General features: G+C 41.8%; 1 protein-coding gene across 3 annotated transcripts in view; it reads right to left on the bottom strand.

Moving 5' to 3' along the window:
- Window positions 1-2,783: 2,783 nt before the first annotated feature.
- The window catches only part of ARHGEF28 (Rho guanine nucleotide exchange factor 28), a 129,750-nt gene continuing 117,092 nt past the window's right edge, over window positions 2,784-15,441 (bottom strand). For all 3 annotated transcript variants that reach the window (XM_083465146.1, XM_083465147.1, XM_083465148.1), the window contains exons 36-37: window positions 6,645-6,758; window positions 2,784-4,056 (exon numbers count right to left, since the gene is read on the bottom strand). In XM_083465146.1, the coding sequence (XP_083321272.1) occupies window positions 3,896-4,056; window positions 6,645-6,758 (275 nt within the window). In that variant the 3' untranslated portion in view covers window positions 2,784-3,895. The remainder of the gene's footprint in view (window positions 4,057-6,644; window positions 6,759-15,441) is intronic.

Here is a 15,441-nt window from a genome sequence, read left to right as displayed (position 1 = left end):
TGGAATCCCAGAAAACTCGATGAAGGTTAACAAGAAGCCATTCCCTGAAACCTATTTGAGTCTCATGAAAAGACACATTTTCTTTTTGGTCAAAAATTAAAAATCCACACTGATGTGGATTTACCGTTTGACCTCTGCTCTTGTCTTCTTCCCTTGCCCCCAGTAAATGCTTGCATGAATACCCTTTTTTTTTAGTTGCTTTGTCAAATTGCTACTCACACACACTCCTCCTCCATCCGAGTGAAATACCGAGAGAGAGCTTCTCTCAATTTTGCTTGGAAAGGATTTTGCACAACATGACAGGCAGCAGCAAGTGATTTAAAGAAAAAATGTGGGTCAGCTTTCCGGGTCTTAAAGCTGGTTAGTACCACAGTAAAACATGTCTGGGATCAGGCAGCAGGGATTCCTGGTAGGCTCATGTTTAGATTACTGCAATGCTTGCTATGTGGGGCTCCCCTTGGGTTTGCCCAGAGGCTGCAGCTGGTACAGAACATAATGGCTACATTGGTTGTGGGGGGAAACTACCACTAGTATGTAGCTCCTTGCTTGCACGATTTATACTTGCTGCCCATTTGCTACCAGGCCAAGTTCAATGTGTTGGTACCTAAGATATCAGTCCCTGTACAGATCAGGACCAGCTTACTTACATGACTGCCTTATCCCTCGTACATCCAGTAGATAGCTGTGGTCACTAGGAGAGTTTCTCCTGCAAGTTCCAAAGATCTCAGAAGCCTGTTCCACAATAACTCAGAACAGGGCTTTTAGTGTGGCTGCCCCTGTTCTGTGGAATAGCAGCCCTCTTGACAGACACCCACAATCTGCACTTTCTAGAAGCAGTTGCAAGGCATTTTTGCTTTGACAGTCTTTCCCTATGCCCTTAACCCTGTGCAAGCGCACATGTCAACCTACGCAGAGAGGGATTGCATGAGTATATATTGACCATATGATGGGGGTATTTTCTAATGCAGCAGCAGTTCAGGGAGGGGGAAAGTGCAAGAAGTGCAACTCTTATCCTGAGTTACTGAATCCTTAATGTTTTCCAAAAGCTCATGTTTAATTCAACTAAACATTAAAAATGTCTAAATGATGGATAGAGTTACAGGATGCATGTTGGTTTAAGGACTGCCTAGCTTATTGGTTTATATTTTAAATCTTTCCTTCCCTTCCCCCCCACCCCCGGCCAATGTATCCCAAATACAGAACCTCCTTTATTCTGTCAAGATTTATTTTTACCAGGAATATGGGTGAATGACGTAGATAATGTTTTATGTACAAAGTCTGAAGATCCTTGAAATTACAGTTAAATAAGAGTTTACTATAACCGCATGATCCAAAAGATAGCAACGTTGGCTTAGTTCAAACATTACACTAATCCATGTTATGTGGACAGAGAGCCAGTGTGGTGTAGTGGTTAAGAGCAATAGACTCATAATCTGGTGAACCGGGTTCGCGTCTCCGCTCCTCCGCATGCAGCTGCTGGGTGACCTTGGGCCAGTCACACTTCTCTGAAGTCTCTCAGCCCCACTCACCTCACAGAGTGTTTGTTGTGGGGGAGGAAGGGAAAGGAGAGTGTTAGCCGCTTTGAGACTCCTTTGGGTAGTGATAAAGTGGGATATCAAATCCAAACTCTTCTTCTTCTTCTTCTGAAGCTTCAGCTTCATGCACTGTCCCTGTCCCTTCTCTATTGGGTTTTCTTTTGCTTTTACATAGCAATGGTTGAGCACTATGTTCAAACCAGAGATCCTGGTTTGACATAAACTCTGGTTAGTTTAAGAAGCTAGTTTCATAACCCACAGCTTGACTTGAAACCAAGATCTCTGGTTTGAACATAATGCTCAACCAAGGTTTAAAATTGAAACTAAACCCAGGGTAAATACTCACACCAACCAAAGGAGGAGAAAGGAGGGAAGCAACATGAAGAGGACAGGAGGCCTTTGGTTGACTGACATTCAATGCCCTTTTAAAATGTGTTGGGGGGGTATTGCGTGGCTCTTGTTTTTATATTGATTACGTATTGTGTTTTTATATTGTGATTTTATCCTTTGAACTGCCCTGAGACCTGTGGGTATAGAGCAGTATACAAATTTAATTTATTATTATCATTATTTTATTAATAATAATAATAAAGGGAAGAAGAAGAAACTAATTGAAGTTCATGCACACAGTGCTAAACCATGCTTTAGCATTATATCCAAAACCAGCCACTGACTTCAAAATCTGTCAGTCACAGTACAGTGTAGGAGGAGAGGTTGCAGGACAGGCCTTACATCTTTAATCAGAAATTATATAGTAAAGAAACACTGTGCTGATACCATCAGTAAGTTCCAGTCACTGTTGCCTTTCAGTGCATGGAAACTGATGTTGCTTGGTTGTCTTGTGCAATGGCAGCCACCCCAAATTTATTATAACAGCCATTGTGGCTATTTGCACCAGCACAGATATGGCCAAAGAGAGTTCACTAGTAGCAACCACTAAGTGGTAGTAGGTACTTGACTTCTACACACTCTTGACTGTCACGGTTGACCTAAGGGACACTAAAACCAACAGCAGCCAGCATATAACTCCCTCCAATCACTAGCACTGGTTTGCTCTGGCCCCCGGAAACTCACATGCAGGAAGAATGTGAGAGCATCTGCACTGAGCAAGGTCCTTCCCCTCTGCTGAACAAGAACTATCATATGCATCAAAACATGGGTCAGACCATTGTAGTGATTGTAATAGTCAAAACAGCAATGGGCCAAAGTAACACATTTTCTGAACGCTAGGAATTATGAAGAGCTATCTTGGAGATATAGAATATTTATTAAGTTCAAAAAAGTATACAATTATGTATGAAAAATGCACAGGGGGAAAAACACCTTCATTCATTACTCTATAATGTTATCAAAGCTCTGTCCTGAAAGAAGCACACTGATTTGTAGTCCGTGTGTGTAAAAGCAGTGGATTTGGGTTAGGCGGGGGGACGGGGACTTTACATTTTTCTCACTATCCTCCTCTCCGTTCCACAGGGATAGAAATGTCTATGTGATGAATTTCAGTGCTTTGATAAAAAAGGGGGCACTTGATGTAGCCAAGAACAAGTTATAAAGCAATACATCACAAAACTGACCTCGAAGGCTTTGAAAAGAAAGTTATATACATGCTAGGTGAGACTTAGGTCTCTGATATAGACATCTGCCAAGGAGTAATCTGAAACCACCAAGAATCTAGCTTGCAGATGTGGTTCTGTTTCATGAAGCTCCTCACTTTTACAATAAAATCTTGAGACAACGCTGGGCCACTAAATTGTTCACTGTGAAAAGAAAGTGTTAATTTGGCAAAAGATCTTCAATAGTGGCAATGCATCATTTAAGGAGGCCATAGTGAGACCAAGGAGATCTAGAAAGTCACTTGAGAAATATTTCAGGTATGCTTCCCCATCCAGAGACAAAGGCTGATATGGTGGTGAACCCATGACAGACACCCATGTGGGTAAGAATGGTCTACTATGATGCATCTACTGTTTTTAAAGCCACTGAGTGGCATTATGAAATTTCAAATGTTCCTATTGCACACAGCACTACTTTCACAAAGACTGTGCAGTCTTAACCCGGGAACAGAAATGTTTCCATCCAAGGTCTAATTGTGGTGTTCACATCATACGCAAGTCATTGCAGATTTTAGTCCAACAATGTTTGATGTTGCTTATAGAGCATTTCTGATGTAATATGTGTGTCACAAGATAAATATTAGACACAGTTTTTAAAAAAATAACTTAATATGCATCCTATGAATCTGGAAAACTTTTTTTTTTTACAATAAATAAGATGTCTTCAAAGTAATTTGGACAAAGACCAACTATGAACAATGAGAAAAGCCATCCTAAAGTGCTACTGGTAGTAAACAAGGAAAGGTTTTAGAGATAAACAATATTTTCTTCCGTGTCTCCATTTTCTGAATCTTGTCCCCTATCACCAGGTAGACTGTGCAGCAGAACATCTGATGGGTGTTGAGGCTGGATAGTGACAAGACTTGAACTGTGTGGTCTTGGGCACTGGCTCTGCAATGCATTCATGTCTAGAACACAAAAACACAGACAAGTTTAAAGCTGTAGCTCCACATGCCACATGCCCCTAGCAAAGGACCCATATATATGAGAGAGAGAGAGAGAGAGAGAGAGAGAGAGAGAGAGAGAGAGAGAGAGGCCTGAATTTGTCATATACCAATACTTTTTTGGTAAAAAATAAAATGACTACAGTAACCTTCCTGGGAAGGCCTTGAACAATTCCTTTCCACAACACCAGTTTCTCCTTTCAATGCCACCATTGCGCCTACACTACCTGCAGCAAACAAGCACAGATTGTTGCATCCAATGCTGAGTGACTTCCCCTCTCCTCTCCTCCAACCCTCTGGAACAGATTTTTGGTATGTGCAGGGGGCTGCAGGGAGGAGGTGAGGGTTTTCCTGTGCAAGCAGAACAGTAGCATTGGATACACCCCAGAGTTGTGTTCTAACGGTGGCCAGTTCATATTGCTTACCTAGTCATTTAAGGCATTTGTATACTGCCTCTCCTAATATTTATCTCAAGGCAGATTGCAACAACAAAATCCAATTGGTAGGCATCACCATTAAATTTCCATTAGAATGGCAGCGCAAAAGCTTCACTTCCACAGTTCAAAATTACATGCTCTTTCCAGTCCTTACAATACAAACCATTAACATGCTTGAGAGAATAAAAGCAGCTTAATCTGGCACCTGAAAGATAATACAGCAGGTGCCAGGGGAGTGAGAAAATAGGTGGTGCGCCACAACTGGGTCATGTGGCAGACTCCCAACACTCTTCAATGGGAGCCTTCAGCAAGAAGTCACCAAGGGACTCAGATATTGGTCCCCTTCCAAACACAGAACTGCAAACGCTGAATGCTGCCCAAACTTGCTTTTACTAAGCTTGTCGTCCTTGGAGAACCACTGTTATGGCGACACTTCCCAGGCAGAACTATGGAGGACATAAAGGCAGAAGTCCTGGAGTGTTTCTGACACTCTGCTGGGTGCAATGCTTTTGAAGGAAGGAGTTGGGAAAGGTGGTGTGCCAAAAAGGGTGGGAAGAAAATATGACAGGGGTGAACACTTTCCCTAGGAAATCCTTTGTCAGGATTCTCTCTCTACTCACAGTCCAGGGCAGGTTGCTGAACTTAAACTCCCATCATCCTTGGTCATGGTGGCTGAGACCGATGATAACTGACAATTAGAGGATTGCAGGGTATAGCAATGTACATGCTATAATCTGGTCCTCAATGTCACCATAATGTGGTGACAGTCTTTCTGTATCACCTATATAATTAACTAATGATTGCATTAGCTGGAGGCACTTTTATGATTAAGGAAGTTATATACATTTCCCCCCATACAATGGTTCTCTCTCTTTTTTGGTTACTAGTGTACAAAAAGTCACACGTACGCATCACATAAGTGCAACCTGAGTGTAGGTTTTAAAATGTATATACCATTTTTTTTTTTCAAAATTAGGACTAAATTCTAGCCATGGTTAAGCCTTTTTATTTAAATATGAGAGCAAAGCACATAAGTTAATCTTTCCTAAGAGTTAAAATCTTTTTTGGTTGGCCAGTGAACTGAATATTTCTCACTGAAATCAAGAAGAATTCGGGCACAAAGTGTAGTACAGCACAATGTGAGAGCCTAAATACAAAATAAAGCCGCAACATATATTAAAACAAGCCAAAGAAATTGCAATAGATCATGTCACTAAACCATTTCAATTGCCAGGACAGCCAGATCAAGTAACAGGTATAGTGTTACTCAGGGCTGTTCTTGGCCTGGATTTAAGAAACCCTGTCGTAATGCTAGAATGAGTGAAGAAAATAATCAGAAAAGGTCAAAAAACACATGCTTTTTAAAAGGCACAATATAAATGAATAATAAAATCAGATTGAACGATTTAGGAATCATTTGGCTACGTTGCTCAGCTTTGTTGGGTTTCTGAAAAGTTCCAAAAACATCCCTCCTAAAACTTTGCTGTTGTACCCAGACTACACCACTCTGGAGTTCAGACAGAGGAATTGCTTCTGTTTGTAAAGGAAAAACCCTGCACATAGAAAAGCAGAGTATCAGGTTGAAGGCTAAGCTAGAACCCTTCTTCCTGGCATGTTACTTTTCTATACACAGGGACTATTTTATATGAGGGGGAATTCAAACGCTGGATCCCCGTTGTGCAATCTGTAGCAGCGCAGCCTAGAAACAATTTTACTGGAAGATAAGCTGTTTACCTAGCAAGGCTCTGTAGGAAAGTTCCCTCTTAGAATATTACCTAATGATTTCTCATCCCCCAAAATGAGCTAGGACCCAGTGATCTAACCTTAGGGCAGTGTGGGTGGTTTGCCATGCTATTTGCAAAGGGGAAATAAATGCAAGTAATATGGACAAATGGGACTCTTTGGGCTGGGCTGGACTGACAGAAGCATAAGACAAAAAATTCCTTGCCAGAGAAAAGGACCAGAAGCCACTGCGTACAGTGCCCAAGAGTCTACCAGTCACATCAGAGCTTAAGAGGTATGTTCTGGCTTCTTGCAACAGCAATTGTGAATTGTGTGTGTGTGCATTCCTCAAATGAGGTTCAGATGCAAGTTGCCTGGAGTTTCACACCTCACCTTGATATTTGGGTATTTGGCTTCTTAGTGATAGATCCGAGTTCATTCCTGGATTCCTAACAAAATCTTCACTGGACGAGTTCATCCTGCTGTTCACGGCTTCTGTGCAACTGCCTGTGAAACAAAGCAACACTGTTTTAATTGACCAACATTTTCCTTGACCATCATTTCAAAAGGGCAGAAAATCCAACAATGGTGTCATTATAGCATTGTTTTACTGCATTCACATCCATTTCTTAATCCTAGGGAATGAGAGAAAGATGTGTGGACGTTAATTGCACTTAATCTTTATTTTTTTAAAGTTTTTTATTTATACAACAAGAAAAAAAGAAAAAACACAAATACCAAATTACACACAAATTACAAAAAAAAACCATACACATAATTTTCTTAGCAAACAATAAAACATCTATTGGTCTTGACACTAAAGACCCAACCTCCCGTCTATTCCATATTTCAAATTCTTATTACTTTTTGCCAATACTCACTTTTAACATAATTTAACTTATTCTCAATAAACCTAATTTCTTATATCTACCTTGCAATTATTACTGAAGTTCCTCGAATGCTGCAACAGAATTTAAACTACTATATTTATTTTTCAGATAATCTTTGAAAACCTCCCATTTTGAAACAAATTCCTGTTTTGATTTGTTCTTTATTTTTTCTGATAAACCATCTAATTCGGCATATTCTGTCAGCTTTTGGATCCAATCTTGTATAGAGGGGATTTCATTACTCTTCCATTTTGCTGCGATCAAAACTCTTGCTGCCGCCGTCGCATATAAAAAGATACCCTTCCTCTTTTGTGGAATATCCAAATCTGTTATTCCCAGGAGGTAGGCCTCTGTTTTTTTGTTGAAAGAGATCTTTAGCATTTTTTGCAGTTCTGCATGGATACTCTCCCAGAATACCTGTATTTTCCTACATATCCACCACATATGGTAGAATGTTCCTGATTCACCGCATCTCCAACAATTACTTGACACATTTTTATACATTTTTGAAAGTTTCCATGGTGTTAGATACCATCGATGTTGCATTTTTTGAAAGTTCTCTCTAATCATGTAACAATTTGTGAATTTCCAATTGATCTTCCATAAATTTTCCTATTGGGCCATGGTTAATTGCACTTAATCAATTAAGAAACACTCTTACGGCTTAAAGTTCAAATATCTCAGGAAGAAAAGTTGTTTGTTCTCCCCAAATCATTGAGAGCAAACCTATGGATACTGTCCTTGGAATAACTACAGTACCATCCTAAGTCTATCAGGTTCATATGGCAAAAGAACCAGGGTGTTATATCTATGAAGTCTGGCCTGTAATATAACCGAAAAAATATATAGTTATTGCAGAACTTAACACTATCATCATTTTGGAAGACTGCCTGTAATTTAAAAAGATGTTATCTACTTTTTAAGAAAGATGTCTCAATATTAATCTGAAAAAGCAACAATAAATGGGTGAACAATAGTGAATCTGGTACCCAGCCTATGGAGGAACTGTGGGTTTAGTGGAATCCACAAGCTCCCCTCCTGTCTTTCCAATCTTAGCTATGTCATGTGCACCTCCAGGGTTCTCAAAATATTAATGCAGGGAGCCAGGAGAAAAAATAAGGAAACCAGGTCTCCTCCCAACCCCACTCATCGGAGTACTGCATGAATCAATATATGGGGCAAGTAAGAGACTTAGGGTGAACTTTTTTCGCACAAGGCTCAACTGAATGGTGGACCAGTAGTCCCAAATGTTTACGTGCTGGCCCAAGTTATTTTGCTGCTTGAGGCAAAGGACAAATTAGCGCCGCCCCCCTCCACCTTCCCATAGCTGCTGCCAGTCAGAGTAGATAATGCTAAACTTGATGGACCACAGCAAGGGATTGTCACAGCACGCAACAGTGTGCACGATAGCTGGATACTCAGATTCATAAAATTGCAAAGCAGAAATCCTATGCACACTAGGTTTTTTGTGTGAATACTGTATTTGCATTTAATGGCACTTAAAACGTGCTTCAAAGGCCTATTGAAAATCTGCCTGTGTATCTTTCCAGATGTAATATATTTTCCCTGGGAGGATGCCGTCTGCATTTGCTAGCGCTTTCCTCCTGCTAGTCCTAGAAAATTAGATCCCTGGTCCTGACTGCAAAGTCCTCTTGGGAAAACCTCAGCACCTGGGATAGGCACTAGGCTACAGTGTGCCTTATCTTGTGTTCTCAATACCCGGGGCCTCGGAAGGGTTAGCGCCTGAACAAAGTCTGCGCAGGTGTTTTTCCTTTGAGCGTTCATGCTTCTCTTGGGAATTCCAGTGAAAAACCTAGACTCCATTATGTCCTGCAGCATCTAAATGCAAAAAAAAGACCTCACACCCTTTGTTTTGCATGCTTTGAAGTAAACATCCAGCAACCTCCTGGGATACGGTAGTGTCCCAGACAACAGCGCACTTTCCCAGCGATACCTGATGAACTGATAAGAAGCACAACCTGCGCACCTTCTGCAAACAGGTTGAATGCACATCAGAAGAAAACGGATCCAGCGAGGCCTGTATTGTATCTTTCCTAGGGGTTGCCATGGTAACACCTCTCCGGATAACATGATCTGAAGGAGGTCCTGGCAGCATTCAGAATTTTCATATTATGGGTTGTTGTTTTTAAATGCGCGGACTGAAATATGAAGGTGTCACCAGTCACTTTGACGTTGGGCAAGAACAACGAAGCTAGTCCCAGATTAGAATCAGCTCCTCGGGCAAAAATATTTCTGCGTTCTACCACCCAAACACCATTTAAGAAGAAGGGCTATAGCTCAGTGTTCATCCACTCTGCGTGCAGAAGGTCCCTGGATCAATCCCCAGCCGCTCCAGGAAGGGCTGGGAGTGTTCCCTGTCTCAAACCCTGGGAGCCGCTGCCAGCCAATGTAGACAGTATAGGGCTAGATGGACTAGTGGTCTGAGCTGCTATAAGGCCGTTTCCTGTGGAAGTGGAGAGTAGCGTGTTTCTGCTAGAACTTAATACGTGCAAAGCGCATAGGAAGATACCAGCCCAGATTATGGCTCGATCTTCACTAGACAATTAAAGCAGCTTCACACCACTTTCAACAGTCATGACTTCCCTTCCAAAGAATCCTGGCAACTGTCGTTTGCTAAGGGTGTTGAGAGTTGTGAGGGAGACCCCTATTGCCCACACAGAGCTACAATTCTCAGGGTAGTTAACTCTCAGCACACTCAACAATATACAGTTCCTGGGATTCTTCACCTGGCGCCTTCATTGTACACCTTTAGGCACCAGGCAAGAACGTTCCTTTTTAACCAGCCCTTTCGTTGACCTAATCAACATCCCATACCCATTAAAATGTGGCTCTTTGGGGGGGGGTTATTATTAGGTTATTGCTTTTATTTTTATTTTACATACTGTGATATTTTTATGTGGACCGCCCTGAGACCTCCGGGTATAGGGCGATATATGAATTCAATCAATCAATCAATCAATCAATCAATACTGCTTTAAATCTATAGCGCAGGTGGGGCCTATTTGTCTAGCCCAGTGTTGTGTGTCTGGAAATGACTCTCTAGGGGGCTTGGATAGAAGCTGTTCGCATCACTTGCTCCTTTAGCTTTGCTGGAAGTGCCATGGACTGAACCTGGTTCCTTCTACATGCAAAGCAGCTGTTCCACAGTAGAGTGACATGTTCTACTATTCCCCCCCCCCCAAAAAAATGCTCTACCACATAGCTGCGGCTTTTCCATCACACGGAAGGCACCCAAGGCAGAAAGTCGAGAGCATTTCAAGGAGACTGAGGAACAAAAGCACCAGACAAGCTCTAAGCATCAAACCCTTGGCTGCCGTTTGAGTGAGCAAGTACAACCTCACACAAAGAAAGCACAATCTGTCACCCACACGACACCGTCAGCCTGAAAGTGGAGCAGGAAGGCCTGCTGTCACCATGCTTTCCGCAGTCAGCTTGGACGTGGTACAAGGCTCTGGGTCCGATCCAGGCAGCAGCAGCTGGTCGCACAGCAGGCTGTTAAATGCCACAATGAAAACAGATAGTTCGACAAGCCCTAACTGGGAGCAACAAATCAGCAGCTCAGGTGTGGGCAGCGCTCAACTTATTTCGTATCTTTATATTTATGTGCTATGAAAGCCTCCAAGTCCAGGGCTTTCCTGGCTCTGCAGCGGAGCGCTCTCTCTCTCTCTCTCTCTCTCTCTCTCTCTCTCTCAGGGCCAACTTTTACAACCCATTGTCACTCGCGTTGCAGGCATGGCTCGTAACAATGCAATATGCCTCAGCCACGCAGGCCAGAAGTTTTGTACATTATGAAAATGCCTTGGGGAGCAGCCACAGGGTAGCAGCACCAATATTTGTAAATAGCGCCTGCGATTTTCCTGGACGAAGTGTCATAACAATCGTTCATATGTTCCATTTATGGTAGCTTTGTCCAAATGTGTTTTTTTTTTAAATCCGAAGATAATTGGACTTCCACTTTATACCTATAAATTGGTGAGAAGCATTGTGCAAAATACAATTATCAAGCATGAGGAAGAACGTTTTCTGCCCCTTCCCCAATGGTGAATGTGGCTTCTGAATATATTAAGTCTTGTCTCACTATCCTTTTAGAATTGTTTGGAAGAGTTAGTAATGGGAAAAAACAATTCAGGGATAGTATGATAAGAATTGGGAAATTTTAGTGACAAACTTTAGCTATACTCAAATGAGTTTCAACTTTATAGGACCAAGTATTTTTAAAATGAAAGCAGTTTTCTATTCCTCTTACACTATCAAATATTTTATATAGAGAAGTCTCAGTTGGTTTTTAAATTTTATTATTACTCCTTATTGTGTACAACGTGCATTATTAGTCTTGTTACTCCCATATTCCCACTGTAATTTTTTTAATGTTCTTACTATTCTAGTTTTACATCCCTTTTAAAAATTTCCATTATGTCCCAAACTTGAAATAAAGAGAAACATTTGTGTAATTTTCTTCAAAATGTTAAAATAGTTTTCATCAACTCCCCCCTCCTGCCTCTCCATAAGCTTAATACAAACTTAAGACCATACAATTCACAAAACTCCCAATAAAATACCACTCTCGTATCAAGAAGCAAGAGTAAGACCCAGTTGTTAAAATCAATGAGAATTAGCACAACTAGCAGCAAAAGCTTTCCTTAAAAAAACAACAACCCAAAATGATCTCTTTTTTAAAAAGTTCAAAGGGGAGGGTTTCTTGATATTGTTCTTTCGGGACATCATTGCATAACCTCAGGACAGAACACGGAAAATCACTACACCGTTTCCAAGCTGTTCCAATCTCTGTGATCAAGGGGATTTGATCAAGGCATTTAAATCAGGCCTTAGTGGGTGGCACCCATTGTCTGTGTTAATTCTGAGCTCCAGAAATATTGCTCAGAATAGTGCACACCTCATCATCTCATCTGGAAACATTGGCATCAGGCACGCCTCACAATCCCACTTTGTAGAAACGTAATGCTACCTCTGAGGAGAAGGGGTGGGGAGGAGAAGGATGACATGGGTAAAGATTTTCTTTTTCTTCTTCTTCATTTGAGGTTTAAAAGCAGGAAAGGGGGGGGGGAGAGACACCCACACCTCTTGACTATCTTTCCTAGGAAAATGTATTCATTTCAAAGGCTGATGAAACACTGTAACTTTGTTATCGGGTCAGTATATAGTTCCAATAATTCTGTGGCCTGCAATTAGTGGTTTGTGATTATAAAACCACAGCTATTTCACATGCAGCATCTACAGACAGAAGGTCGGCCCAAGACATGTTGCCACTTGCAGTAGAAAATCCTCAAAGCACCTTCCCAGCAAGAATTCATAAACATCTTTGTTATGATATAACGCAGTAGTAGTCAACACGTTCCAGGTGTTGTTGGGCTACAAGTCCCACCACCCCAACTATTGGCCATACAGGCTGGGTCTGATAGGAGATGTAGTCCTTGAGGACACCACATTGGCTACCGCTCATATAATGGCATTCATAACCTTCTGCCTGAGCTGCTACCTCCAATCTAGTGGGATTGGCTCTAAAGAAAAAGCCATTCTTGTGTTCTAGTCCATCATGACCTTAAAGAAGAAGGAGGGGGACCTTCATTCCTGTCAGAAGTTCTAGAAGAATAACCAATTTGTATCTTCCAGATGTTTTTCCAGACTACAGCTCTCATCAGCATGAACTAGCAGGACCAATAGCCATGAATTATGGGAGCTGTAGTGCAATAAAACCAGGAGGACACCACGTTGTTTACTCCTGTGCTGGAAGGTTCAGAGATGTGGTCTATGTGTGCAAGGTTCTATATGTGAGATGGCACAGAGATGGTAGAGATGGTTCAGTTCACATGGGCAGGGGTGTGTATATATAAGCCTTGCCCATAACTTCCCTGGGATCAACAGCTGCTCTTGATATCTGTGTGTGATTAGTGCAAAGGTTTTTAAAAATCTGTTCAAACCCACTGAGAAATTCATTTGTGTGTGGGAACCTACAAGAAAGAAGATTCCACCTAAACATTAGGAAGAACTTCCTGACAGTAAGAGCTGTTTGACAGTGGAATTTGCTGCCAAGGAGTGTGGTGGAGTCTCCTTCTTTGGAGGTCTTTAAGCAGAGGCTTGACAACCATATGTCAGGAGTGCTCTGATGGTGTTTCCTGCTTGGCAGGGGGTTGGACTTGATGGCCCTTGTGGTCTATTCCAACTCTATGATTCTATTGTATTCTAACCTTGGCTTATTGGGGTTTCTGATCATGGAGAGAGTTTCCAAGTGTGTTCAGTGGAACATGCTTATTAAACACCCTTTTGATGCTTTCACGCTAATTGCACAAAGATCTGAAGAGGTGCTAGTGTGCTCAAGGATGTTGTGGGCTGGGCTTGTATATGTGTCCCTGTTCTGCATGCTAGCAGCTTCGTGTTTTGCATGTTCAGGCAAACGCTTGAACATGGCTAAGGAAGAACTGTGAAATTAATCAGGGATATGTCCAGGTACAGCGGTGACAGCCTACATATGGGGCTACGATAGGCCAAGCTAGCTTCCCCTATGCATTCACTGCTTGCTTGATTGGCTGGTTGGTTTTTTAAAGGATTGTTATAAACCTTGAGTACAATAGCTGAGATATTTTTTTCAGTACGAACAATGTGCTTGCTAGCTTTAGATTGCAATCCTAAGCACACTTAGTAAGGAGTAAAATCTCATTGAACTAAATGGGACTTTGTCCTGAGTAAACATGGTTGGGATTGCATGCACTTTGCTTACATCCTCTGTTAGGAATGAACAATATATTTTTTCCCCCTTGCCAAATCTTGTTACAATAAGACTCAAAGTCAGAAAAGGCTACCTTGCCCTTTTTTAAAAAAAACCTAGCTGTTAATGCCATCTTCCCTCTGCTCATCTAACTAGCTGCAAAACTGCTTGTGGTTTTATTTCATCGCTTCCAAAGTTACATTTAGATTGGATTTTAATTTTTCCCCAATCTGCTGTAGACTACCTTATTATTTTGTTGCATTATAGAAATGGAAATTGTCACATCTCATCTAGCTCAACAGTGCCCCCAGCAGCCTAACAGAAAGAGCTATACAAAGCTGAAAGCAATTCTTTCCAGTTCTGTATTTTAGTATAGCCTATGAAGGTTGAAAAAAACCCTCATGTCACGTTATGGGCTCAGCCCAGCTAGCTAATGCTTATACTAATGCCAATTTGTACAGAAAGGTGCCAGAATCTTGTAGTCAAAATTTCTTTATTAATTTTAAGATAACTTATCTTTTCCCCCTTCTCCTTCCTTACTTCCCTGTTCTAACCTAGTGGTTCTTCCCACTTCAAGCAGGTTAAGAGGGTGTGTGTGTGTGTGCGCACACGCGTGCACCTGTGTGCAGAGTAATCCTATGTAGGTCTGCTCAGAAGTAAGTCCCACTGAGTTCAATGGGACTTACTACGATACGATAATCTTTATTGTCATTGTCCTATACAGAACAACGAAATTGAAAAAATCTGCAGCAGACATTCAAAAACCCAACAAGCCTGCTATCCCAGCCTGTTTAGCCCCCTAGAAACTCTGATACCCCATAATTAAATACAATATACTCCCATAGACTGCATTTAAAACCAAAATCGCATTTGGATAGAAACTGTTTCTCAGGCAGCTACTCCTAGTCTTTATAACCCTGTACCTTCTTCCAGAAGGCAGAAACTGAAAGAGATCATTTCCGGGGTGCGCACTATCCTGCACTATCTCTGCAGCTTACTTGTGACACCTGGAAGCATAGATTTGATCCAAGGTGGGACGAGTGCACCCAATTATTCTCTATGAAGTCTTTACACCCCTGGACAGCATTGTGTTTTTTCCCTCACCGTGCAGCTCCCAAACCACACACACAGACCATAAGTTAATACACTCTCAACAGCACAACGGTAAAATGCCATCAACAGGTCCTTTGAGAGATTATTTTTCCGGATAATACCACCAGGTAAATGTGGGCATGGTTGAAGCCTTGGGAGGGAAGAAGGCAAAAATTGGTGGCTGAATGGTATAGCAAACTTTTCTAAAGTGCATCTGGGCAGCAAAAGGTCCTGGGATAGCACTGCAGTATACACCAACTGAGAGGTGCATCCGAGGATCCATTGTGACATTGCACAGGGTGCTGGAGGCACACCCCTCAAAAGCGGCACTGGCCTTGGAGGCTGTACATTCAGTCTGAGAGGGGCATCTGGGAGGATGATGAGCATCACCTATAAGGTGGTTGCTGCTGGTGAAAGAGCATATAACCTCCCTGAACACTCCAAGCAAGGTAAGGCTATAAAT

This window comes from Podarcis liolepis, assembly GCF_965112155.1.
Source record: "Podarcis liolepis genome assembly, chromosome: 11".
Classification (NCBI taxonomy): domain Eukaryota; kingdom Metazoa; phylum Chordata; class Lepidosauria; order Squamata; family Lacertidae; genus Podarcis; species Podarcis liolepis.
The sequence above is the reverse complement of the archived record's forward strand: the minus strand, read 5'-3'. Positions and strand labels throughout refer to the sequence as shown.